We start from the raw sequence: 26,931 nt of genomic DNA on the forward strand, positions 1-26,931 counted from the left end.
CGACTCTAGCAATTTACTAAATTTCTCTCCAACTCAGTTCCCTCATTGTGGGTTTAGAGTTACTGGGAATTGAGCCCAGAGGTGTTCTACCTCTGAGCTACACACCCAGCCCTTTCATTTTTTATTTTGAAACAAGGTCTCACTAAGTTGCTGAGCCTGGCCTTGAAACTGTGATTCTCCTGTCTCAGCCTCCCAACCTCTTCTGGGATTATAGGCATGAGCCCCATGCCTGGCTAGCTTACTCACTTACTTATTTGTTTATTTGTGCTGGGGATTGAACCCAGGGGCAGTCTACCTCTGAGCTACACTCCCAATCTTATTTATTTATTTATTTATTTATTTATTTATTATTTGTTGTGGTACTGGGGATTGAATCCAGGGGCATGCTATCCCTGAGCTACACCCCAGCCCTATCTTATTTTTATTTTGAAACAAGGTCTTGCTAGGTTAATGAGTCTTACTAGTTGCTGAGGCTGTCCTCAAACCTGAGATCATTCTGTCTCAGTCTCCCAAGAACTGGGATTACAGGAGTGCACCACCACACCTGGCTTGTTCCTTCCTTCCTTCTCTCCCTCCCTCCCTTCTCTCTCTTTCTCTCCCTTTCTTTCCCTTTCTTTTCTTTCTTCCTTCCTTCCTTTTCAGTGCCGGGGACTGAAGCCATAGGCATTCCACCTCTAGCTATAACCCCAGCCCTATTTTATTTTATTTTGCAGTATTGGAGATGGAACCTAGGTGCATTCTATCTCCCAGCTACACTTCCAGCCATATTTTTTAGTCTTAATTTTGAAACAGGGTCTCACTGAGTTGCAAAGGGCCTCACTAAGTAGCTCAGGCTGTCAGTGAACCTGGATTCTCCTGTCTGAACCTCCCAAATGCTGGGATTACAAGTGTGCACCACCATGCCTAGCTCCTATTTTATTTTTTAATTTTTTAAAATTATTTTTATTTATTTATTGGTGGTACTGGGGGTGGAACCCAGGGGCCTTTTCTACCTCTGGGCATACTCCCAGACCTATTTTATACTTTATTTGGAAACAGGGTCTCACTAAATTGCTGAGAACCACACTAAGTAGCTGAGGCTGGCTTCCAACCTGTGTGATCCTTCTGTCTCAGCTTCCCAAACGTGGGGATTACAAGCCTGCGCCACCATGCCTGGCTCAGCTGCTCCATTTTATTTTGTATTTGAAAACAGCATTTTGGAAAGTTGCTGAGAGCCTTGCTAAGTTGCTGAAGCTGTTTTTGAACCTGCAATCCTCCCGTCTCAGCCTCCCAAGAAGACTGCAGGTTTGAAGCCAGCTTCAACAATTTAGCAAGACCTTGCTTGTTTCAAAATAAAAAATAAGCCCGGCTTGGTGGTCCACCCCTGTAATCCCAGTACTTAGGAGGCTGAGACAGGGGAATCTAAGGTTCAAGGACAGCCTCAGTAAGTAGTGAGACTCATCAACCTAGAGAGATTCTGTGTCAAAATAAAAATTAAAAAATAGCCAGGAAGCTGGGCGTGGTGGTGCATGCTTGTAATCCCAGCATTTGGGAGGCTGAGATAGGAGGATCGTGGTTCGAGGACATCCTCAGCTAGTTAGTGAGATCATTTGCAACTCAGTGAGACCCTGTTTCAAAATAAGGAATTAAAAAAATAGGGCTGGGGATGTAGCTCAGAGGTAGATTGCCCCTGGGCTCCATCCCAGTACTGCTAAAAAAGAAAGCCGGGAGCCGGGTGTGCTGGCATACACTTGTAATTCCAGTATGTGGGAGGCTGAGACAGGAGGGTTGCAGGTTCACAGCCAGCCTCAGCTACTTAGTGAGACCTCTGCAACTTACTGAGACCATGTTTCAAAATAAAGAATAAAAAATAGGGCCAGGGGTCTATCTCAGAGGTGGAATGCCCCTGTGTTCTATCTCTAGTACGAAAAAAAAAAAAATGCCAGGCATGGTGGTGCAGGCTGTAATCTCACTACTTGGAAGGCTGAGATAGGAGGACTGCAGGTTTGAGGACACCCTAGTAACTTAGTGAGACCTGTTTCCAAATAAAAAATAAGATAGGGCTGAGGGTATAGCCTGGAGGTAGAAGGTCACTGGGTTCCAACCCTAGTGTCACACACACAAAAACAAAAACACTTTGAAGGGAACTCAAAACCAAACGGGCTGAGTGTGGTAGTGCACATCTGTAATCCCAGTACTTGGGAGACTGAAACAGGAGGATCTTAAATTCAAGGCCAGCCTCAGCAATTTAGTGAGCCTCTGTTTCAAAATAAAAAACAAAATAGGGCTGGAACCCATATGGGTTTATTGGCTCATTTTGCAAACCTTCCCCGAACACTCACAGCCCTGACCTAGGCCCTGGGTGGTGGAGAAGCGGGGGATGGGCTCAACAACTGGGCTACAGACTGTAGAGTTCTCCTGTGGGGTTTCAGTAACATCTCATAGTCACACTTGGGTTTTGCCTTGTAGAATAAATACAGGGGTAGGTATTCATACTGTATTACAAAGCAAGACATTATCAATATGGATGCAAATTTGTTGACTCTTGGCCCTTGACCCCACTCCCTGATCTTGACCATCCTTGTCTTCTCATTGGTCCACGGCAGTGGGCCCTTCCTGCTCCCGCCTTTATCTCCACAGTCTGTTTCTCACACATACCAAAGCGACCTCAGGTCAGATCGTGCCCCTGCTCTGCTTAGGATCCTGCAATGGCTATGTCTCACTCTGGGTAAAAGCCCAAGCCTTCACCAGAGTCTGCAAGGCCCCGGGCAGTCTGCCCTTGACATCTTGCCTCCACCTCCCAGCACTCACTTCCCCCCTTGCTCACTCTGCCCCCCCCCACCCTTCAGGGGTTCTCCAGCCCTCCAGGTCTGTTCTGCCTCAGGGCCTTTGAACCCCCTCTCTTCCCCTAGATAGGTACGTGCCTCACTCCTCCCTCTCTTTTGTGGTATTGTGGATTGAACTCAGGGACATTCTACCTCCAAGCTACACCTCCAGCCATTTTACTTTATTTTATTTTATTTTATTGGTACTGGGGTTCCTGGAAACCCTTTTACCTTCGGGCTACACTCCCAGACCTATTTTTATACTTTTTTTTAAAATTTGGAAACAGGGTCTCTTAAGCCAGCAAGGCTGGCTTTGAACCAGCGCGATCCTCCGGTCTCCGCCACCCAAGCGTGGGGATTAGGAGCGTGCGCCACCACGCCCGGCCCTTTTAATTTTTTTAATTTGAAACAGAGTCTCACTAAACTGAGGAGGGTCTCACTAAGTTACTGCGCGCAGGCATCGAACCTGCTATTCTCCTGTCCAAGTACTGGGATTACAGACGTGGACCACTGGACCCAGTTTCAGCATATTTTATTAACTAGCTCCAGGAAAAGAGGGGCTTTTGTCTTGTTCGTTGCTGTCTGGTAAAAACGAGTGCACACTACAGGTTTTTCGAAGGTATGAATGGGAGCCTAGGAAAGGTGCCCGTTTTGGGGGGAAGTGGAAGGGATGCGAGAGTTAGGCTTTTTTGGGGTGTAAGTAGTCCTACTGAGATAAGAATAGAGAGGAGATGCAGAGCGCAGAGCCCGAGCGAGGCATCCGCAGGTTGCAGGACCCTGCGAGCAGGCAGGCGGAAGCGCGTTCGCAGTGCCGGGAGCTCCCAGAGCCAATCGCGCCGGGGGGCGGGGCCCCGAGAGGCTCCGGAGTCCCCGCCCACCCGCCGGAGCCGCGCGCGCGCAGTGGGTGGGGACGTGGGGGCGGAGTCACGCGCTTGCGTCACCAGCCGTACGTCCGCCGCGCGCCTGCGCTCCTTTCCACGTGCGAAAGCTCGGGGCTCGTGGAGTTAGGGACGCGGCAGACCGTCGGATCCGCGCCACTGAGCCCTCGCTATGAAGCCAGGTGCGGCCCGGGGTTGGGATCCCGGCTCAGGGGCCGGGGCCGGCGGGGATCCGGTGCCCGGCCGGAGTCGGAGGGGTGGGGCCTTGGCCTAGCGCGGGGGTTCTGAGCCTGGGGTCCCGCCTGCTGTGCGGAGGGTCCCGATCCCGCCGTAGGATCGAGCCTGACCCCAGGAAGTCTGGAGGTTTGTAGTTAGGTGCTGAGGTCAGGGTCGCGAGGAGCGGGCCTTGGGCTCGGACTTTGGGAGTCTTGACCTGGGATTCGTCTAATAGGTCATTAGGGTTTTTGTTTGTTGCGGTACTGGGGATGGAACTCAGGGGCAGGCATTGTGCCTCCGACGCAAACCTCCGCCCTGTTTTATGTTTATTTTGAAGCAGGTCTCGCTAGGTTGATGAGAGTCTCACTACTTGCTGAGGCTGTCCTCGAACCTGCGATCTTCCTGTCTCAGCTTCCCTAATACTGGGATTACTGGCATGCCACCACGCCCGGCAGGGATTTTGGATGTTGGCTCAGGGACGGCACTGGAGTATCCGGACCCAGAGTCTGGATCTAGGAATCTGGGCATGGGTTTTGGAAATCTGATTTGAGTCAGGGATAGAGAGCCCCAGATCTTGGGACCTTGTCTCAGCCTCCTCCTCCTCTTCCTCCTCCTCCACCACCACCTTCACGATCCTCTTGGCCCCCAATCCAGCTCCTGCAGAATGGGCTGGAGTAGATCAGGACCCCCCCCCACCCCCCCCCCCGCCCGGCCCCAGTAAAGTGCGGCCCTCTGGTTACTTTCCCGCTCAGTACACTTCCCGGAGGGGGAACGGGTCCCCGGAGGTGGAATGAAGATTCGGGGGCCCAGGATTCCCAACTCTTAATTAAGAGAAACGTCAAAAAGCCAGCATGGAGGTGCACGGGTGTATCGTAGTACTTGAGAGCCTGAGACAGGAGGATCTCAGGTTCAAGGCCGGCCTCAGCAATTTAGCAAGACGCTGTTTCAAAAACCAAAAAAACAAAACAAAACAAAAAACTGAGGGTGTAGCTCGGAGGTTGAATGCTGTTGGGTTCAATCCCCAGTACCACTCCACCCCCCCCCAAATGCATTAGCTAGTGGAGGAAAGGCATGAGTGGTTTTTATTTTTTATTTTTATTTTTTTTGGTGGTACTGGGGTTCCTGGAAGCCCTCCTTCCTCCGGGCTACACTCCCAGACCTAGTTTATATTTTTGAAACAGGGTCTCTTACGCCAGCACGGCTGGCTTCGAACCTGCGCGATCCTCCTGTCTCCGCCTCCCAAGCTCGGGGATTACAAGCGTGCGCCACCACGCCCGGCGGCATGAGTGGTTTTATGCATTCTTTTTCCCTCAGAACTCTTAATGAACCTACCTCACCCCCTTCGTGGTGGGCTGATGAGACTTATGGATTTGACAGAAGGAACTGGTTTAGTATTTCATTTCTGATTCAGCTTCTTATGCCTGCTCTGTGACCAAGTGACTACCTCTGAGCCTCAACGTTCTCATCAGTAAAGTGCAGTACAGTTAGGATTAAGTGAAGTTGTTTTTGTGTGTGTGTGAATGTGTGTGTATGGTACTGGGGATTGAACACAGGGGCAAGTCTACCTCTGAGCTACCTCCCAGCCCTTTTTTTATTTTTATTTTGAAATCGGGTCTTGCTAGGTTGATTAGAGTCTCTTAAATAGTGAGGGTGTTCTCAAACCTTCTATCCTTCCATTTCAGCCTCCCAAGTACTGGAATTACAGGTGTGCGCCACCATGCCTGGGTTGAGGTTGTTTTTTGTTTTGTTTTTTAATAGCACGGGTGCTTGAGACAAAATTTTACCTGCTCTAATTGTTATCTTGCCCCCCTTTTTTTTTGTGGGTCTGGGGATGAAACCCAGGGGAATTTGACCTCTGAGCTACATCCCCTGCCCTGTTTTATTTATTTATTTTAAAACAGGGTCTCACTAAGTTACGGAGTGCCTCACTAAGTAGCTGAAGCTGTCTGTGAACCAAATGCTGGGATTACAAGCATGCACCACCACACCCGGCCTTATCCTTACCTTTCTCAAGGGGAATGAAATCAGGATTTTTTTTTTTTTTTTTTTTTTGCGGGTTTGGGGGTGGAACCCAGGGACATTCGACCTCCGAGCTACACCCCCTGCCCTATTTTTTATTCTTTATTTTGAAACCAGGTCTCACTGAGTTGCAGAGGGCTTCACTAAGTAGTAGCTGAGGCTGTCCAGGAACCGCGATCCTCAGGTCTCAGCCTCCCGAATGCTGGGATTACAAGCGTGCGCCACCACACCCGGCTCTCTCCCTGGTATATTAAGAGCTCGCCTAATCTCACTCTCCCTCTGTGAGAACTGGCTCTACTGAGATTGAGGATCTTGTGTATGTATATATGGAGAGGTGGGATTTGTTTGCAAGGGTTTTGTGGACCCCCCCCCCCCCCGCCCCAGCTCCTCTTCATTGTTTGGGGAGTCTCACTGAAATAGGGCAGGGTTGCTAGGTTGTGTATCTTGAGACCCTGGCAACCCCACAGGCATCCTGTGGGCTGTGATTGCTTCAGGTATGGGGGATACACCTTCTTCCATCCTTTCTCCATTGCCTGGTAGAATGTAAAGTTGTAGGAAATGCCAGGAGTCAGCTCTTAGGGAGGCATTTTTTGTCTTAGAGACTTTGAACAGGGGCTTGAAGCAGTGCCATTGACTTTATTTATTTATTTATTTATTTATTTATTTATTTATTTATTTTTGGTGGTACCTTCTGCCTCCGGGCTACACTCCCAGGCCTATTTTAATATTTTTTATTTGGAAACAGGGTCTCTTAAGCCAGTGAGGCTGGCTTTGAACCAGTGTGATCCTCCTGTCTCCGCCTCCCAAGCACGAGGATTACAAGTGTGCCACTATGCCTGGAGTGCCATTGACTTTTTTTTTTTTTTTTTTTTTTTTTGGTACCATGGATTTAACTCAGAGATTCTTCCACTGAGTGATACCCCCAGCCCTATTTATTTATTTATTTATTTATTTATTTATTTTTTTTTTGTGGTACTGGGGATGGAACCCAGGGGCATTCTACCTTCAAGCTACGCCCCCAGTCCTATTTTTTACTTTATTTTGAAACAGGGTCTCACTGAGTTGCAGAGGGCTTCATTCATTAAGTAGCAGAGGCTGGCCACAAACCTTCTGTTTCAGCCTCCCAAATGCTAGGATTACAAGTGTGCACCAACATGCCCGGCTTTTATTTTTATTTTTATTTTTGAAGCAGGGTCCCACCAGGTTGATGAGAGTCTCACTGCTTGCTGAAACTGTTTTGGACCCTGCTATCCTCCGGTCTCTGCCTCCCAAGTACTGAGATTACAAGTGTGAGTCACCAAGCCGGGTTCTGGTACATTTTTCTAAAAGTGCCAGAATCTGATATAAGTTCAGATATGTTGAATATCTGGGACTGAAAGCTTAGACTTGGGCTCTCTGTGCACCCTACAGATGGCCACACTTCTTAGGACTCTGTTTAGGCATAGTGAGGGTTTCATTGACCTAGCTAGTTGCTTCTCCCCTAAGAAGTGCTGAGGGAGGACTCATTCCCCCAGGTTTGAATAATATAGTATTCTAACCGTGTGCCAGACTGTACTATGTGTGTATATTAAGTCGTTTAATCTTTACAACTTTATTTAAAGATTACAATAGAGTGGGAACTGACACCCGCAATCCTTCCATACTTTCTAGGGTTGTGAATGGCCATGATGTGGCCCATCTCGCTGTATAGGATACACGAAGGGCAGGACCAGGGCTCTCCTGGCCACCTCCTTTCTTTTCCTTTTTACACTTTTATTGATGGATTATAATTCTACATCATAGTGAGGCTCAAGGTGGTATAACCTTGCTCTCGAATGTGTTAGTGAGATTGGTAGTGATAACCTTCATATTTGGACATAACATTACTTGAACGGTTCCCTTCCTCAGGCCTTGTTTTTCCTCTCTCCACTTCCCTCCCTCAGCCTCTTCCTCTATTCTTCTGGTCTCTCTCATTTATCTGAAGTCCCTTTTATTTCCTATTTTCTCTCTAGCATCCACATATTGAGAGAAAGCATATGACCCTTGACTTTCTGAGTCTCGCTGATCTCAGCATAATTTCTAGCTTCACCAGTTTTCCTGCAACTGACATAATTTTGTTCTTTATGACTAGCATTCCATTGTATGTATATATACATCACGGTTTCTTTACCCGTTCATCTGTTGATGGACACCTAGATTGGTTTTATAGTTGGCTTTTGTGCTGCTGTAAACATTGATATGCATATAGTGCTGTAGCATTCGACTTTAATTCTTCAGAAAAGATGTGGAGAAGTGGTATGGCTGGGTCATACGGTGGTCTCATTACTAGTCTTTTTTTTTTTTTTTTAATTGTAACTGAGGATTAAACTTGGGCATTCTACCTCCAAGCTATAGCCTCAGTCCTATTTTTATTTTGAAACAAGGGCTCACTAGGTTAACGAGAGTCACACTACTTAATGAGGCTGTCTTTGAACCTGTGATCCTCCTGTCACAGCCTCCCACGGACTGGGATTACAGACATGTGACAGCACACCTGGCTATTAGTAGTCTTTTGAGGACCCTCCATATTGATCTCCATAGTGATTACCTCCTTTCTGAATAAAAAGGATGGTGCTTTGTCCTTGAGACAAGTCTACAGCTGCTCATTTCATGTTTATTGAGACCCTACTTTGCATCAGATGTTGTACATGGTGCTGGGATGCTGTGGTAACTAAAACCAGGGGCGTTTGACCTCCGAACTATACCTCCTGCCCTATTTTTTATTCTTCATTTTGAAACAGGGTCTCACTAAGTTATGGAGGGCCTCACCGAGTAGTTGAGGCTGTCTGTGAACCACGATCCTCCGGTCTCAGCCTCTCAAATGCTGGGATTACAAGCATGTACCACCATGCCCGGCTATTTTTTTATTCTTTATTTTGAAACCAGGTCTCACTGAGTTGCAGAGGGCCTCACTAAGTAGCTGAGGCTGTCCTTGAACTGCGATCCTCCTGTCTTAATACCCAAATGCTGGGATTACAGGCGTGTGCCACCACGCCTGGCTCCTTTTTTTTTTTTTTTTTTAATGGTACTGGGGATTGAACCCAGGGGCATTCTGCCTCCAACCTACACTCACAGCCCTATTTTATTTTATTCTTTATTTTAAAATAGTCTAATAGCAGATCCAAGAGCTAGGGACATAGCTTAGTGTAGAGTACTTGCCTAGCATGCATAGGCCCTAAGTTCAATCCCCAATACCTGGGGCTGGGGGAGTGACAGCAAATAACAGCTGGGCATGGTGGCACACATCTATAATTCCAATACTTGGAAGATTTTTGACAGTAGGCTCGCAGGTTTGAGGCTAGCCTTCACAACTTGGGGAGCCCAATTTCAAAATAAAAAATAAAATTGCGCCGGGCGTGGTGGCGCACACTTGTAATCCCAACATTGGGGAGGCTGAGGCAGGAGAATCATAGTTGGCGGCCAGCCTCAACTACTTAGTGAGGCCCTTTACAACTCAGTGAGACCCTGTTTCAAAATAAAGAATAAAAAATAGGGCTCAGAGTGTAGCTCAGAGATAGAATGCCCCAGGATTCTATCCCCAGTGCAACAAAAATAAATAAATAAATAAATAAATAGAAGTGGGCTGGGGGTATAGAGCAGAGTTGGAGTGCCCTTGGGTTCATTTCCCAGCTGTCCCCCTTCCCCCCTGCAAAAAAAAAAAAAAAAAAAAAAAGCAAGCAAATCCAGGGCCAGATATGGTGGCGCATGCCTGTCATCCTAGTACTTGGGAAGCTGGGGGAAGAGGATCACAGGTTCTCAAGGCTAGCCTCAGTAACCTAGCAAGATCCTGTTTCAAAATAAAAAGGGCTGGGGTGAAATTTGGAGGTAGAATTTTCCTAGGTTTAATCCCCAGTACAGAGAGAGAGAGAGGGAGGGAGAGAGGAGAGAGAGGTCAACCACTAGCTGCTATGTGGAAAGTAGACTGCAGAGGGAGTAAAAGATAAAAAGTAAATAACTCTTGGACATTTTTGGGAGTTTTGCAAATTAAATTATTTAAAAAGTTAAATTAAAAGAAAAAGGTTAACGGGCGTGGTGGTACGTGCTTGTAATTCCAGGACTTGGGAGGCTGAGTCAGGAGGATCACAGTTTATGGCCAGCCTCAGCTACTTAGTGAGGCCCTCCACAACTTAGTGAGACCTTTCTCAAAATAAAGAATACAAAATAGGGCTGGGGGTGTCGCTCAGAGGTAGAATGGCCCTGGGTTCCATCCCCAGTATTGCAAAAGAAAAAGATAATGGAAAGTTAAATTGAGTTGGGATGGTGATGCCTGTAGGGCTGGGGGTATAGCTCAGTGGTAGAATGACCCTGGATTTCATCCCCAGTACTGCAAAAGAAAAAAAAAAAAAAGATAACAGAAATTCAAATTGAGCTGAGCATGGTGGCATGTGCCTGTATTCTCAGTACTTGGGTGGCTAAAACAAAAATCTCAGATTTGAGGATAACTTCTCCAACTTGACACGTACTTAGTGATATGTTTCAAAATAAAAAATAGGGCTGAAATTTTAACCCCAACGTAGAATGCCCCTTGCTTCAATCCCCAGTACAACAAAAAGGAAAACTAGAGAGTATTAACTGTAACCTGCACTTATTTCTATATTCTACCTAACAGCATAATTAATAATTCCTTCTCAGTCAGTAACCAAAGTCATGCATTCCACCTTTATCATTCATTTCCTTCCTTGACTTTTTTTTTTTTTGTAATGGGGATTGAACCCAGGGTGTTCTTCCTCTGTCTCTGTGCTACATTCCCAGCACCCCCACCCCCACCCCATTTAACCCATCTCACTAAATTGCAGAGGGCCTCACTAAGTAGTGTTGGCTGGTAGCAAACTTGTGATCCTCCTGTCTCAGCATCCCAAGTACTGGGATTACAAACCAGCCACCACGCCTGGCTTTTATTTTTATTTTGAAACAGGGTCTCTCCAGACTGATGAGAGGCTTACTACTTGCTGAGGCTGTCCTCGAACCTACAATCCTTCTGTCTCAGCCTCCTGAGTACCAGGATTTGGGGCGAGCAGCACCACGACCTGCTTTTTTGAGTCTTGGGATAAACTACATTTATCAACATAGTTTAGCATCAGTTTTAGTTTTTGCTGAACTTCCGAAAAATATTGTGTTGGATCTAGTTTTTTGGACCTTGGCTTTTTTTATTTAATGTTATATGATTCTACAATTTATCTAGTGTATAACTGAAGGTTGTTTTCATTGTTGATTGTGAGTATGACTCCATTGTCTTTATCTATCCTGCCAGTGGGCCTTTGGGTTCGTCCTTCATTTCCTGCAGCTGTGAACATTCCTGGACACAGCTGGCACACACAGGCCCCTGCCCCTCTGTCTTCCCACCTGAGTGGAACTGCCAGGTAAGGACTGTTGAGCCTTTGAAGCTTCACTGACATGATTCCTGCTTTTGTTTCTATCACAGGTTTCAGTCCCCGTGGGGGTGGCTTTGGCGGCCGAGGGGGCTTCGGTGACCGAGGAGGTCGAGGAGGTCGTGGCGGAGGCCGAGGAGGCTTTGGTGGGGGCCGTGGTCGAGGCGGAGGCTTCAGGGGTCGAGGCGGAGGAAGAGGCGGAGGTGGAGGAGGAGGAGGAGGAGGAGGAGGAGGAGGAGGAGGAGGAGGAAGAGGTGAGTGAGGTTGGCGAGGGGGTTGGAAGGGACCTTCCTGGGGTGTGGGGAGGGGAGAGATTGGGGGTCTCCCTCTCCTACTGTAGCTGTCCCTTGTAGGTGGAGGCTTCCAGGCTGGTGGCAACCGGGGTCGTGGACGGGGAGGAAAAAGAGGAAACCAGTCGGGGAAGAATGTGATGGTGGAGCCTCATCGGCACGAGGGTGAGCAAGGCAGGCAGGTGGCCAGCAGTGGCCGGGGTGGGGGGTGAGGCTGGCCGGAGTCCTCAGCCCTGCTCTGCTCCCCCCACCAGGTGTCTTCATTTGTCGTGGAAAGGAAGATGCACTTGTCACCAAGAATCTGGTCCCTGGAGAATCTGTTTATGGAGAGAAGAGAGTCTCCATTTCGGTGAGACTTTGGTCAAACCAGCAGGCCCCAGCTGATGGGGTCACACACAGTCTGGTCTCCCAGCCCCTCCTATGTTTTCTACATGTGACAACTAGAGGGCCATCTTAATACATAAATCAGACTGTGCACTCCCTTCCTTAAACACCCGAGGTTCCCCATTTCCTGCAGGTGAAAGTCCTGAGTCCTAAACAGGGCTTTGAAGACCCTGCACATTCTAGCTCCTCTGCCCCGTTCACTGGCCTCATCTCCCCCACTGGACCCTAACTATGCCCCCCACCCCCAGTCATGCTGGTCTCCTCGATCTTCCCTCTCCCAGCTCCGCTGAGGCTGGGTCCTTGTCAAGTGCATCTCTGGTAGGGCGTCACTTGGTCTTTCTGACAAGGTGGGCTCTCATCCTATCAGAAGCAGCGCTTGCCACCCATCTCTTGCCCTGTGGCCAGCCGGGGGCTGCCTGGAGCCTTCTGTTTGCTTTCACTCTGCTGGGGGTGCACTTCCCCAGGTAGCTTGAATGGTACCCTCTGCCGCCCTCCATTTTGCTTTAGAAGTTCTTCCAGCTGGGCATGGTGGCACATGCCTGCAATCTCAGTAATTGGGAGGCTGAGACAGGAGGATTACAGGTTTGAGGACAGCCTCAGCAAACAATGAGAGTCTCATCAACCTGTTTCAAAATAAAATAGGGCTGGGGGTGTAGCTTGGAGGTAGAATGCCTCTGGGTTCTATCCCTAGTACCACACATACACACACAAAGTCTCCTTCCCGGCCACTCTTTCTCCTTTTCACCTGTTCCTTGCACTGTTCCTCATACTTCACATCTCTCCTGGCTTGATCTTCTCCATCTACTATGCCAGGCTTTCAGTGTGTACTAAAGCTTTAAATGCAGAATCTATGTCTTGTTCATTGTTGTGTCCCCAAAGCTTGGAAGGGGGAAGGATAAGCAGGTGCCAGGCAGACGTGAGGAGTAACATCCTGTTACTCTTCGAGTCAGCAGCAGCATGAGTAGGCAGGGGCCAAGACTGTTAGTTGCTGCTGTGCACCCATCCTTTCTTGTGATTGAACTGCCTGTTTCTTTTGAGGGCCCTAGGACTAAGGATAATGGGGTCTTGCAGAAGAGTCCAGCACTGACTTCCATCCCTTTATCTCCTGGCCCAGGAAGGAGATGACAAGATTGAGTACCGAGCCTGGAATCCCTTCCGCTCCAAGCTGGCAGCAGCAATCCTGGGGGGTGTGGACCAGATCCACATCAAGCCAGGGGCCAAGGTGCTCTACCTCGGAGCAGCCTCAGGCACCACTGTCTCCCACGTCTCTGACATTGTAGGCCCGGTGAGTGGACGGCTAGGGAGGTGGGCTGGGTAGAGGCTTCCTCCCCTTTGCTGACCTGAAGTGGGACCTGGCTACAGCTCCACATTGTGTGGCCTGTGAGTAAGCGGAGTAGCTTAAAGTGAGTTTCATTCAGCCACACTCCTAGGTTCTAGGCTTCCAGAGAAGAGTATGCACATCGATGGACCAGCATTAGAAGGACCTAGAACTAGGAGTGTAGATACCAGACTCTGGTTTGAAAAAAATCATGTCCCTAAAATCTGATCCACTGGTTTTTCTTTCAAAGAATCAGTAGTTCAGCCGAGCAAGCAGGCTTTGGGAGGCTGAGACGGGGGGGACTGCACATTCAAAGCCAGCTTCAGCGATTTAGGAAGGCTCTCAGCAATGTAGGAGACCCTGTTTCCAAATAAATATACGAACTCGAGGTATAGCTTGGAGATAATATGGCTCTGGGTTCAATCCCTAGTACCAGAAAAGAGAAAAAGGACCAGTTCTCAGTCTATACCTTTGAGCAGCGCTCAGTCCATTTAAATAGGCTGCTTATTTGGTGGTTAAAAACTTCACCCTTTTGCCAGGCGTGGTGGCGCACGCTTGTAATTCCTGCGCTTGGGAGGCTGAGACAGGGAATCACACAGGTTCAAAACCAGCCTCAGCTACTTAGTGAGACCCTGTTTCCAAATAAAATATAAAAAAAATAGGTCTGGGCGTATAGCCTCGAGGTAGAAAGCCTCTGGGTTCCACCCCCAGTGCCACCAAAAAAAATAACCTCACTCTCTCTTACAGGTACTTACTTAATGATGTGGCTTGCAGCAAGTTACTAAGCTTTCTGAGCCTCAGTTTAACATTCTGGAGAATAGGGCTGTGAAAATGAATCAAGTTAAGCCCTATAAGTGCCTAGCCCATTACGAAAGCTGTTCACAGCTGGGTATGGTGACACAGGACGCCTATATCTTAGTACTTGGGAGGCTCAGATGAGGATTGCAGGTTTGAGGACAGCCTCAGCACGTAGGAAGATTTTCAGCAACCTAGTGAGACTCTTTCAAAAATAAAAACTTAAAAAGGGCTGGGAGTATAGCAAATAGAGAATACCCCTGGGTTCAATCAAAAAACAAAACAAAAAGAATCGCCAAAAAACAAGTGCTGTTCACTCTGGTAGTACTTTAGCTGTCTGATTTCTTTGGGTTTTTGTTTTGTTTTTTGGTACTTGGGATTGAACCTAGGAGCATTCTATCCCTGAGCTACACTTCCAGGCCTGTTTTATTTTCTATTTTGAAACAGGGTCTTACTAAGTTGCTGGGTTTTAATTGCTGAGGCTGGCAGCAAACATGTGATCCTCCTGTCTCAGCTTCCCAAGTCCCAGGATTATAGGCTTGTGCTACCACGACCAGCTGCAAACAGCATCTGTAATGGGCAAGGCCTTAGGGAATTAACTTACTTTGTTGTCTGGGTGCTCAGATCAGGCAAATTGGGATTGTGTAGCTTTGCTTATTACTGAATGACCCTTGACTAGTGACTTTGTGTGTCTCTGGATCTCAGCTTTTTATCTGTAATGTGGACACAGTGGCAGGTCATCAAGTATTGGGGTTTGATTAGGGGTCTGAAGAGAGTCTGTATGGGCCAAGGTAGGCATTCCATGGGTAAGAACAAGTATAGTAATGAGTCATCATTGGATTTATTTTAGGATGGTCTGGTCTATGCAGTTGAGTTCTCCCACCGCTCTGGCCGTGACCTCATTAATTTGGCCAAGAAGAGGACCAACATTATTCCTGTGATTGAGGATGCTCGGCACCCACACAAATACCGCATGCTCATTGGTGAGGGTCCCGGGTGGGGAGGGCGGCCCAAGGCCGTAGTCACTGCAGGTTTCCTGAGAGGCAGGTGGAGCCTAGATTTGGATGGAGCAGAGTGGAGTGGAGTACCCAAGCGGCCTCCTGGTGCACAGTGTTGGAGAGCAGGGCGGGGAGCTGGGAGGCAGTGGAGGAGGTAGCTGCTTCAGGGATTCCCAGGCCTGTGGCTGGGAGGGCCGATCTCTGCTCTCTCCCACCCTTAGGTCTCTAGCACTTCTTGTCTCCAAAACGTGGTATTAACTGTTCCTGACTTGTGTTTAAAGCCTCCTTCTGTGGTCTTTATGTCTCATGAGATCCTAGCTCACAAATCACAAACAACACCAGTTGGCTCAAGTGGTCCTTGTGATTTTTTTTTTTTTTAAACTAGGGATGAACCCAGGGGCATTCTACCTCTGAGCTACACACTCCCAGCCCTATTTTATTTTGTATTTTGAAACGGTCTCACTAAGTTGTGGAGGGCCTCACTGAGTAGATGAGGCTGGCTGTGAACCTGCAATCCGCCTGTCTCAGCCTCTCAAGTTCAGTCCCTAGTTCTGGAAAAAAAATATATAGTGTAAAAATGAAAAGCTTTCTCAGTCTCTCAGTGGTAATTGATAAGAACATTTGCTGTGTGCTTCTCAGTTTTTTTTATTTTTATTTATTTATTTATTTTATTTTTTGTGGGTCTGGGATGGAACCCAGGGGCATTTGACCTCCAAGCTACATCCCCTGCCCTATTTTTTAATTCTTTTATTTTGAAACTGTCTCACTACGTTGCGGGGGGGGGGGCTCACTAAGTAGCTAGCTGAGGCTGTCCGCGAACTGTGATCCTCCTGTCTCAGCCTCCCAAATGCTGGGATTACAAGGGTGCACCACCCAGCTTCTCTCAGTTCTTGAAAGATTCCCTTTTTAAGCTGGGATTAGTGCACACACCCATAATCCCAGTACTTGGGAGGCTGAGACAGGAGGATCACAGGCTGGAGACCAGCCTCAGCAATTTAATAAAGCACTGTTTCTGTTTCAAAACAAAAATAAAATAGGGCTGGTGTGTAGCAGAATGCCCTTGGTTAGGTTCAATTCCTAGTACCCCCTCCCAAAACACATATAAAAGAGGTATAAATAAATGATGTGATTGTGGATTTGGGACACATCTTGGGACATGATTGAGGGAGGAGGTTACAGGGGAGGGAGTGAAGCCGGAGGCAGAGTCTCCTGGGGACCTGCTGGTGATGGAGTGCAGGCCCCATGAGAAGAGGATCTGCAAGACCTTCAGTGGATTCAACATTTAACTGCTGCCCTTTCTCCTTAGCAATGGTGGATGTGATCTTTGCTGATGTGGCCCAACCCGACCAAACCCGAATTGTGGCCCTGAATGCCCACACTTTCCTGCGCAATGGAGGACACTTCGTGATATCCATTAAGGTAGGGGGCTTGGAATCTAAGATGAGGCGTAGTGTCTTGGGGAGCTGTTTGTTTACTTTGTGGTGCTAGAGATTGAACCCAGGGGCATTTACCTTTCAGCTACACCCCCAGCCTGATTTTTTCTTATTTGGAAACAGGGTTTAACTAGGTTGATGCAAGTCTTGCTACTTGCTGAAACTGTTCTTGAGCCTGTGATCCTCCTGTCTCCACCTCCCACGTACTGGGATTACAGGTGTGTGCCGCCATGCTTGGTGGTGGCCAGGTGCATGATTGCTGTATATTCTAACTTAAGTGAGTTTGAATTCCAGCTGTGTTGACTTTCAGTACGCTACTTGACCTTTGTGACTCAGGTTCTTTATTTGGAGATGTTAGTCCTGGGTTGATGTAAGGATTAATGTCAGGTGTTTAGATCCCAATATAGAATAGATACTAGATAAATGGTAGTTACATTTTTCAAAATGTTTTAATTTGAAATAGAGAACTCTTTTTTTATCAGATTCACCATTTGTTAGCCTTTGCTACACTAGTTTATTTTGTCCACCTGCATTACGCTACTAATAAAGTTGGGGGAAAAAATCCTGGATTTAAAGTTTAAACCTTGACTTTTATATAATTAGGAGGACATCCTACTTCAAATCTAAACCAAATCGAAACCTTTTTCTAAGCCAGGTAGGTGTTGGTGCTGCATGCTTATAATCCCAGTATTTGGGAGGCTGAGACAGGAGGATTGCAGGTTTGTGGCCAGCCTCATCTATGTAGTGAGCCTGTTTCAAAATAAAGAATAAAAATAGGCTGGGGGATAGAATGCCCCTGGGTTTGGTCCCCAGTACCGTGAAGGGGGGAAAAAAAAATCTAATGAAAGTCTTTGACCACATTTCCAAAACCTGGGTTTTGAGTTTCTGATAAAAACATACTTCTGGCTAAAAGAGCACCCAAAAAGAAAGGAAAACAGCCCACGGCCCTGCTGCAGACTCGAATCCTTTCTCCTCTGTAGGCCAACTGCATCGACTCCACAGCTTCAGCAGAGGCCGTGTTTGCCTCTGAAGTAAAGAAGATGCAGCAGGAGAACATGAAGCCCCAGGAGCAATTGACTCTAGAGCCCTATGAGCGAGACCACGCAGTGGTCGTGGGTGTGTACAGGTGAGTAGGGGCCCAGCAGTTCACCCACAGCGATCTCCCACCCTTGCACCCACACAGCTCCGGGACCCCCCCACCCCAGGCAGTGACAAGCTGTGACATGCCCCCTCCACCACCATCTCCTCTCTTCTGCACACAGGCCACCTCCCAAGGTGAAGAACTGAAGCCCAATGCTGTTTGGATTCCAAGAGATGTGTGTTGCTACTGTTGCATATGTGATTTTTTTTGTATTAAAAGACTTTCCCTATCGCTGTTTTGTTCAGTAACCACTTTAGCCCACAGGTCGCATGCGCCCATGGTCAATTTAGCGGGGGTGAGGCTGGGCTGGGGTTTCACTTGGCGCATGCTCCCTCTGAAGCTGTTTCACGCGGCTGTAACCCAGATTTTTGGCGCTTGGTAGCTCAGTGCGCATGTGTGCCAGTGAGCGCTGCAGCGCGCAGGCGTAGCTGCCCGAGTCACGTGAGAGGAGCGAATGGGCGGGGGCGGAGCCGGGGCGGAGCCAGGGCGGGGGGGGGGGGTCGGTTTGTTGTGGTCGCCATTTTGCTGGTTGCATTACTGGGTAATCGGGGCCCTGGCTCGCCGCGTCCGCCGGATTCCCTGAGCCAGTGGGCAGGTCTGAGCTCGGGCTCTCCGAGCAGTTTGCGTCCCCTTACCCGCGCCCTCAGGTAATGACGCGGCGGCGACGGGCAGGGTGGCACGCGTTCTTGGGGACGAGGGCAGGATGGGATCCGCCCTGCCTGTGTCTGAGAGATTTAGCACGAGGCCGAGGGAGAAGAGGGGGGCGTCAGGCAGGTGCAGGTAGCGTCTGGCTACTCGTGGTGGGGTTCCTGGAAGGGGCCGAGCCCGACGGAGGCTTCTTGCGATGAAATCTGGGAGGGGGCAACCGGGCCCCACTCCTGCCCTTTGTTTGGGCTCGGCTCCACCGGCCGCTTCACCGTCGCCTAGCAACAGCTGCCCTGAGCGGTGATTGGCTGAGCTCTTGGCAGCGACGGCCAATGGCGCGGTTGTTGCCATGGGAGGTGCGGCTTGCCAAACGGAGTTGGGCCCCGCCCGTTTGGCCTGGCGTCGGCGCGGGCCGGGGTGGGGGCGGGACGCCGGGTCCGGCGGCGGCGGGCGGGGCGGGGCTGGTGGGCGAGGCGAGCCCGCCCCTCCCCCGTCCACCTGCTCCCTTCCCCCGGCGCCCCGGGCTGACCCTGGTCCTCCGCCCTCCCGCCCTCGGCGGCGGCGGCGGCTGTCACCCGCGGGGCGCTGTCCCGCTTGTCCTCAGCGCCGCCGGGCTGCCGCGCGGGCGGAGGCCGGGGCCGCGGGGCGACCTCGCCGCGCCCGCCGCCGCCATGCTGGCCGTTCGCCCACCTCACTGGGGGCCCCACCGCGCCCCGGCCCCCCGGGGGCCCCGCACCAGCCCCGACCCGGGTAGGGGTGGGCGCTGGGAGAGCCGGACCTAGTGCGGGAGGCCCGGGAAGGGGCGGCGTGGGGTGAGGAGCCCGGAGAGGCGGGTCCTGGGATGGAAAGGACCCGACGGGGAGGGGGCGGCAGGAAAGGGCTGTGGTGGACGCCGGGGAGAACCCTGTGTGGTATTTGGGGATTTGGTTATGGAGGCCTTCTAGGAATAGACAGGTGACTGAAGAAAGGGCTCTGGTAGGAATGTTGGGTGGCAGGGTGGGAGAAAAGGACAATCAGTAAACTGTTGGAAGGCACCTCCCCCTTACTCCCGTGAGGAAGAGTGGCACTGCCCTGCGGGCAGTTTGGGAGCGATATGGGGAAGATCCCTGGTAGTGGCCAGGGGTATGGAGATCCTCCGAGGGACTTTCTGATGTAGGGAACGGCATGTTACATGGAGAGGGTCTCCTGAGAAAAGTATAATCTTTTAGTTGAGGACTGGCAATGTCGGGGTTCTCAGATAACTTTGGTGTGGCTGGGGGGCCCCCAAGGACCCTAATGTAGTTTAGGGGCCAGCAGAGGACTCTGCTCTGATTTGGAGGGATCCCAGATGACTCGTGTGTCTGGGGAGATAGATCCTAAAGTTCTCTGGCTTGGGGAACACACTTTTGGAATCGAAGGGGCCTTGTGCTGGAGAAGATCTCAATGTTCAGGGGAGACCATATGAGGGTGTGGTCTTATGTGAAGGGCTGTAGGGAGAGCCGCAGTTGAAACTGGAAAAAAGAATAGGTTTTAGCCCAGTGTGGTGACACACGCTTGTAATCCCAGCATTCAGGAGGCTGATACCAGAGGATCGCGGTTCTCAGACAGCTTCAGCTTAGTGAGGCCCTCTGCAACTGAGACCCAGTTTCAAATTAAAGAATAAAAAATAGGGCAGGGGGTTTAGCTCGGAGGTTGAATGCCCCGGGTTCCATCCTCAGAGCAACCCTGATTTCTGTCTTGTTCTTTTCCTCCTAATGACTGGTGTCTTTATGTCCTTTTCTGTCATGGCCCATATCTACCCTGTCTGGCTCCCAATCACTTTTTTTAAAAATTATAATTTGTGTTATCATTTGTTGAGACTCTGTTGTGCCTGCCTCTACCTGCCTGCCACTTTCTCTGTCTCTTTACTGCGGGTTGCCCTGTTGCACCTCCTTTTCCTCCTCCTGTGCCCTGCCCCTCCTCCCTGCCTGGCACTGCTCCACACATCCCCGTGTTCTGTGTTGTTTCCTCATCTCCCACCTGCTCTCAGGTCTCAGCGGCGGTGGCAGCCGAGGTGCAGGATGCGAGAAGGCGCCCCCCGGCCGGGCTCCCGCTCCAGGCCTCACACCCCTGCGGCCCTCTGAGCCCACCATGGCCGTCCCACCAGGCCATGGTCCCTTCTCTGGCTTCCCGGGGCCCCAGGAGCACACACAGGTAGGCATTCAGCTGGCTCCTCGGCTGCCTGGAAGTAGAGGGGGCTGGGGATAGAAGGGTTTTAGGGCAAAGAAGTCGTGTGCTTGGGCAGGACCATATTCATGAGACATCATGAGCTCTGTGGGAGTGGAAGAGTTTCAGGCAGAGTTAGAGTTTGAGGAGTTGAGGAGACTGGATTCAAATCCTGACATGGTGACTGGATTATTTGAATTTTCCATACTTCAGCTTTCTGTTCTATAAAATGGGGCTGAAAAATTGGGAGGATTAAGCAAGTTAGTGAAATGCATACAGAATTCTATAGACAGTGCCTGGCATATAGCAACCCCCTAGTAAGTGTTCACTAAGAAATAGAAGTTCCTGCTGGGCGTGGTGGCGCACACTTGTAATCCCAGCATTAGGGAGGCTGAGACCTGGAGGATCGCGGTTTGCGGACAGCCTCAGCTACTTAGTGAGGCCCTCTGCAACTCAGTGGGACCTGGTTTTAAAATAAAGAATAAAATATAGGGCAGGGGGTGTAGCTTGGAGGTAGAATGCCCCTGGGTTCCATCCCCAGACCCGCAAAAAAAAAAAAAAAAAGAAAAGAAAAGAAATAGAAGTTCCTAGTGAAAGATCTAGAGAGAAGGGTTGAGCCTGGAGGGTCTGGGGGCTACCTATAGTGCATGGACAGCACAGGGTAAAAATCTCTAAGGGTAGAGTGTGGCGGGTAAGGCTGTGAGGTGGGGTGAGGTGGGAGGTCCAGGGGCCAGTTCCTGATCAAGATTGTTAGAGTGAAGGAACTGGGCAGAGATGCTTTAGAGTGCAGGGCAGTGCTGAGCAGACCCCCGGGGATCGAAGTAATGGAGATGGGGGCTTCAGAGGTGAGAATACAAGAACCAACAATCTCTCCCACCAAGGTTGGGAAAGGAGTGGAGAAAGAACTGGTTCAGGACCTGAGTGAAAGGCACATCGCTCACTGCTTCACCCACAGGATAGATCTACTGTGTGCCAGACCCTGCTCAAACACTGGGGATGGAGCACAGACACAGACCCGTCTCTGCCCTTGGGGACTTTATTTTCTAATGGGGGAGCCAGCAGACCAGATGAATATGTGTGTGCTCATGATGAACTGGCAGCACGTGTAGTCCTCCTTGGAGTCTGAGGTTAAGCTCTGCCTTCGGTGTCCACCCCCACCCCACAGGTGTTGCCTGATGTGCGGCTGCTGCCCCGGAGGCTGCCCCTGGCCTTCCGGGATGCCACCTCAGCCCCGCTGCGCAAACTCTCTGTGGATCTCATCAAGACCTATAAGCACATCAATGAGGTAGGCAGGGCTGGGAGACCCTGGGCTGGGTACAGATGGGTCTTGACTGCTGGCTTCAGCCACTCATTCTGCTACCTGGTTGGCAGGTATACTATGCCAAGAAGAAGCGGCGGGCCCAGCAGGCGCCACCCCAGGACTCGAGCACCAAGAAGGAGAAGAAGGTCCTGAACCATGGTTATGACGACGACAACCATGACTACATTGTGCGCAGTGGCGAGCGCTGGCTGGAGCGCTATGAGATTGACTCTCTCATTGGCAAAGGCTCCTTTGGCCAGGTGCGGGACCCTCCCCCCCCCCCAGAACCCCCTAATTTTGGCCCACATGTCTAATGGTCTGGTGGCTGGTCACTCACTCCTGCCTAGTCACTTCATTTCCATGTGCTTTGGTTTTCTTTTCTGTAAAAGTACAAGACTGTACTTAAGGTAATTGTGTTGTTTTGTATCCAGTGTTTGTAACAATGCCTAACTGGTAGTGAGTGCTAAACTGTGCACCAGTGGTTAGTGGTATGACTGATGGGTGCCCTGGATGGAGGAAGAGAAGCGGTCCCTGGTTCTTTCCTGCCCCCTCCTCACCTGGTGATGTGCCCTGCCCCACCCCTGCAGGTGGTGAAAGCCTATGATCATCAGACCCAGGAGCTGGTAGCCATCAAAATCATCAAGAACAAAAAGGCCTTTTTGAACCAGGCCCAGATTGAGCTGCGGCTGCTGGAGCTGATGAACCAGCACGACACGGAGATGAAATACTACATAGGTGAGGCCTAGGGCTGGCTGGCCGGGTCGCCCGGCATGCGGCTCCTGGCGATGGAGATGGGTTGCTCCCTCAGTTCAAGAGGGGGCTGGTGTCTTCGGGACTTTTGTCTGGTGTGGTCATAGTTTATCAAGTACCTACTAGAGGCCAAGTTTTGTGTAAACACTTTACATAAATTACTGTAGCTCCAGAAGGGATGGGGCATTATTGCCTATTAGAGATAAATAGAGGCATTCAGTATGTCCCTTTCACAAGGTGGCAGTTCGTATTTGACAGAGCCTTAACTCTTAACATCATCGCCAGTCTTTTTCCTCTCTCCTTTTCTTTTTTTTTTTTTTTTCTGTGTGTGTGTGCATGTGTCATTCTACCTCTGAGCTATACTTTTAGTCCTTTTATTTTTTAATCTTGAAATAAAGTCTTACTAAATTACCATACTTTGGCCTTGAATATGTAATTCTCCTATCTCAGTACCTCTCTTATGTTGATTCTTGGAACAATCAAGTGGATTGACTTATTTTATTTGGTACTGGGGATTGGACCCCGTATTCTGAGCTATACCTCCAGCCTTTTGGTATGTGTGTGTATTTATTTATTTATTTATTTTTTACTGGTACTGGAGGTTGAATTCAAGGGCATTCTACCTCTGAGCACTACACCCTACACCCTGAGCCTTTTAAATATTTTGAAACAGGGTCTCATTAGGTTTAAGAGTCTTAAGTTGCTAAGATTGTCCTGGAACCTGTAATCCCTCTGTCTCAACCCCTCAAGCACTAGGATTACAGATGTATGCCACCACACCTGGCTATTTTTTATTTTGAAACATGGTCTTGCTAAGTTGCTGAGGCTGTTGAACCCAAGATCCTCCTTGTCTCAGCCTTCCAAGTACTGGGATTACAGCATGACTGTCTCCTTCCTTCCTTCCATCCATCCATCCATCCATCCTTCCTTCCTTCCTTCCTTCCTTCCTTCCTTCCTTCCTTCCTTCCTTCCTTCCTTCTTGCAGGTCTGGGGATGGAACCCAGGGGCATTCTACCTCTGAGCTACACCCTCTGCCCTATTTTTTTTATTCATTATTTTGAAACCGGGTCTCACTGAGTTGCAGAGGGCCTCACTAAGTAGCTGAGGCTGTCCGCAAACCGCGATCCTCCGGGGCTCAGCCTCCCGAATGCTGGGATTACAAGCGAGTGCCACCACGCCCAGCGACTGTTTCTTTTAGAAGAAAAATTTACATCCTTACTGCAAATGAAAAGCCAGTGTCTCTTGCCACAAATATAAGTACAGCTAAGATGAAAAATGATATAAAATTAAATAAGCATAGAATTGTGTTAAAGACCTAGGGACTAACAGAAACCTCCTCTTGAATTTAATCAGAAGGTTGACAGACTTAAGAAGTAACTTTCTGTGTGAATCAAGTTGCACATTGTGTGGAAGCATCTCCACTGGAGGGGGGCACCCATGGGCATACTGTGATTTGGCCAGTGCTCAGGAAGCTGAGCCATGTGTTGCTGTGCGACCCCAGGCTACTGCAGCCCTCTTGAAGCTGTGTCGCTGTTTCTGTCCCCTCCCCTGCAGTTCACCTGAAGCGGCACTTCATGTTCCGGAACCACCTCTGCCTGGTGTTTGAGCTGCTGTCCTACAACCTATATGACCTCCTGCGCAACACACACTTCCGTGGCGTCTCACTGAACCTAACCCGGAAGCTGGCACAGCAGCTGTGCACGGCACTGCTCTTCCTGGCCACGCCGGAGCTCAGCATCATTCACTGCGACCTCAAGCCAGAGAACATCCTGCTCTGCAACCCCAAGCGCAGTGCTATCAAGATCGTGGACTTCGGCAGCTCCTGCCAGCTTGGCCAGCGGGTGCGGCTCACTGCCCTGAGGGTGGGGCCAGCGGGGTGGGTGGGGTGAGTGTGCCAGGCCAGGATGCATAGGGCCCATGGGGCTGATGCCTGGAGGATCACATTTGAAGTGGGGATGTTGGGTGGTACAGCCCTACAGAGTCGGGCTACAGGGTATTCTGCCCATTAGAAAGGGGCAGGGCCAGTTCTGAAGCTGCCAATGGGCAGGTGAAGTTGGTTGAGTTTCTGTCTGGGGTGCTGTTTTGCTAAGTATATTTACTCTGCTCTCTAAGCTGGGCATGGAGGAGACCTTCGGCTTCACAGAGTCTTGTGAGCAGGTAGTAAGTTTACACCAGTATAGAGCCGTGGGGACTGCCAGCCTGACTGGCGACCAGGAGTGAGCAAAGGCTAGGGTGGAGATGGGGTCAGACTTGGCCAGCTGAGGCTTTAGGCTGATGAGCAAGAAGGCAGTGGCTCGTGGGAAGTTGGTCCTAAGAATGCTAGCCTTTGGAGCCTCCATCCTCAGCTTGGGAACTGCTTTGTCCTCAATGGGGCCCTCCTGGCTTTGGGGTACCAGTGACATCAGAAGGGAAGGCTGGGACCCCTGACTATTTCCCTCTCCCTAGATCTACCAGTATATCCAGAGCCGCTTCTACCGCTCGCCGGAGGTGCTCCTGGGCACACCCTATGACTTGGCCATCGACATGTGGTCCCTGGGCTGCATCCTTGTGGAGATGCACACCGGAGAGCCCCTCTTCAGCGGCTCCAATGAGGTGCGCCCCCAGGAAGGGCTATGCTGGAGGTGGAGGGGTGGGGCCTGGCAGGCCTGGTACCCCTGACCGCCGCCTGCCCGCAGGTGGACCAGATGAGCCGCATCGTGGAGGTGCTGGGCATCCCACCAGCCCCCATGCTGGAGCAGGCTCCCAAGGCTCGCAAGTACTTTGAGCGGCTGCCTGGGGGTGGCTGGACCCTACGAAGGACAAAGGAACTCAGGAAGGTGCGGCCCCTGTCCCGCACCACTCCTCCCACCCCGGGTGGCCCTCACTCTCACACTTGGGGCTCCCTCTCTCCCTGCTTCCTCTCCCTTCCTTCCTCCCCCCCAGTCTGTTCTTTCCTTCCTCCCCACCCACCCATCTCTCCTTCCTACCCCACAACTCTTCTTAGCTTCTCTCTCCACTTTCTCTCTTGTGCCTCTGTTTCCCCGTGTGTGTCTCCCTGCCCCTCCTGCCCACTGACGGCCACTCTCTTGCCCCCCCTCCCACCCCCTCCCTGCCAGGATTACCAGGGCCCCGGGACACGGCGGCTGCAGGAGGTGCTGGGCGTGCAGACGGGCGGGCCCGGGGGCCGGCGGGCGGGGGAGCCGGGCCACAGCCCCGCCGACTACCTCCGCTTCCAGGACCTGGTGCTGCGCATGCTGGAGTATGAGCCCGCCGCCCGCATCAGCCCGCTGGGGGCTCTGCAGCACGGCTTCTTCCGCCGCACGGCCGACGAGGCCACCAACACGGGCCCGGCAGGCAGCAGTGCCTCCACCTCGCCCGCACCCCTCGACACCTGCCCCTCCTCTAGCACCGCCAGCTCCATCTCCAGCTCTGGTGGGTGCCCAGTGCCCAAATGGGGTACAGATAGGCAGGGCAGCTCTGGTTTGGTTTGGCCTGGGCCACCTTGTCAGAGTCTCCATAGCTTTGGAGGCTGCAAAATTATGAACTCTCAAAATGAGATGGGTTGGGCACATGGCCCTTATGTGACCTCAGCCCTGATGTGACCTCTGAAACTGGGCCTGGACTCAGACCCCTAAAACTGGCTCACTCTTTTAACATCCAAAACTGGGTTTTGACCTTCCAAATCTCAAAGTGGGGCTAGATCTTTAATATTGGGCTCTAGTCCCAGATTCTAGGCCTGGGCTGGGCCTGGGCTGTGGTTCAGGCTCAGCCACTCCTCCTCACTTGTGTCCTCTCTCCCCCTGGTGCTTCCAGGAGGCTCCAGTGGCTCCTCTAGTGACAACCGGACCTACCGCTACAGCAACCGATACTGTGGGGGCCCTGGGCCGCCCATCGCTGACTGTGAGATGAACAGCCCCCAGGTATTGGGGCTTGGAGGGCTTTGGGAGTGGGTGATGGGGTTCAGGACCTAGTGCTCCATCACCCACTGTTCCTTTGCTCTTCTAGGTCCCACCCTCCCAGCCACTGCGCCCTTGGGCAGGGGGAGATGTGCCCCACAAGACGCATCAAGCCCCTACCTCTGCCTCGTCACTGCCGGGGACTGGGGCCCAGTTAGCCCCCCAACCCCGATGCCTTGGCCGTCCCCCGTCACCAACCTCGCCACCACCCCCAGAGCTGATGGACGTGAGCCTGGTGGGCGGCCCTCCTGACTGCTCTCCACCTCACCCAGCGCCTGCCCCCCAGCACCCGGCTGCCTCGGCCCTCCGGACTCGGATGATGGGAGGTCGTCCACCTCTCCCACCCTCTGACGACCCTACCGCTCTGGGGTCTCGCTTAGGCCTCCGTGGTGTGCCCCAGAGCACGGCTGCCAGCTCATGACCCTGCTCCCTCCCTGGGGCCCCTCCTGAAGCC

The 26,931-nt window shown here is 50.8% G+C and overlaps 2 protein-coding genes across 4 annotated transcripts; both read left to right on the forward strand.

Moving 5' to 3' along the window:
• Positions 1 to 3,535: 3,535 nt before the first annotated feature.
• On the forward strand, positions 3,536 to 17,809 carry FBL (fibrillarin; the record flags this gene model as incomplete). The annotated part of the gene is made up of 9 exons (XM_080703592.1): positions 3,536 to 3,917; positions 11,358 to 11,507; positions 11,658 to 11,759; positions 11,849 to 11,943; positions 13,093 to 13,263; positions 14,942 to 15,074; positions 16,396 to 16,508; positions 17,503 to 17,648; positions 17,785 to 17,809. The coding sequence occupies 9 exons, from the start codon at positions 3,536 to 3,538 to the stop codon at positions 17,807 to 17,809; spliced, it is 1,317 nt and encodes a 438-aa protein (XP_080559718.1).
• A 1,170-nt stretch (positions 17,810 to 18,979) lies between these two features.
• DYRK1B (dual specificity tyrosine phosphorylation regulated kinase 1B) lies at positions 18,980 to 26,898 on the forward strand (the record flags this gene model as incomplete). Of its 3 annotated transcripts, none has more annotated exons than XM_080704258.1 (11): positions 18,980 to 19,058; positions 20,317 to 20,480; positions 21,658 to 21,777; positions 21,864 to 22,052; positions 22,380 to 22,527; positions 24,097 to 24,383; positions 24,988 to 25,134; positions 25,218 to 25,358; positions 25,638 to 25,953; positions 26,335 to 26,441; positions 26,527 to 26,898. In XM_080704258.1, the coding sequence occupies 11 exons, from the start codon at positions 18,980 to 18,982 to the stop codon at positions 26,896 to 26,898; spliced, it is 2,070 nt and encodes a 689-aa protein (XP_080560384.1). The 3 variants fall into 3 exon arrangements, with proteins under 3 accessions (XP_080560384.1, XP_080560386.1, XP_080560385.1); XM_080704260.1 differs by lacking the exon at positions 18,980 to 19,058 and having other exon boundaries at positions 20,256 to 20,480; positions 25,638 to 25,673; positions 25,758 to 25,953; XM_080704259.1 differs by lacking the exon at positions 18,980 to 19,058 and having other exon boundaries at positions 20,418 to 20,480; positions 25,758 to 25,953.
• Between the last annotated feature and the right edge of the window lie 33 nt (positions 26,899 to 26,931).

The sequence above is a fragment of the Muscardinus avellanarius genome, assembly GCF_963383645.1.
Source record: "Muscardinus avellanarius genome assembly, chromosome: 10".
Classification (NCBI taxonomy): domain Eukaryota; kingdom Metazoa; phylum Chordata; class Mammalia; order Rodentia; family Gliridae; genus Muscardinus; species Muscardinus avellanarius.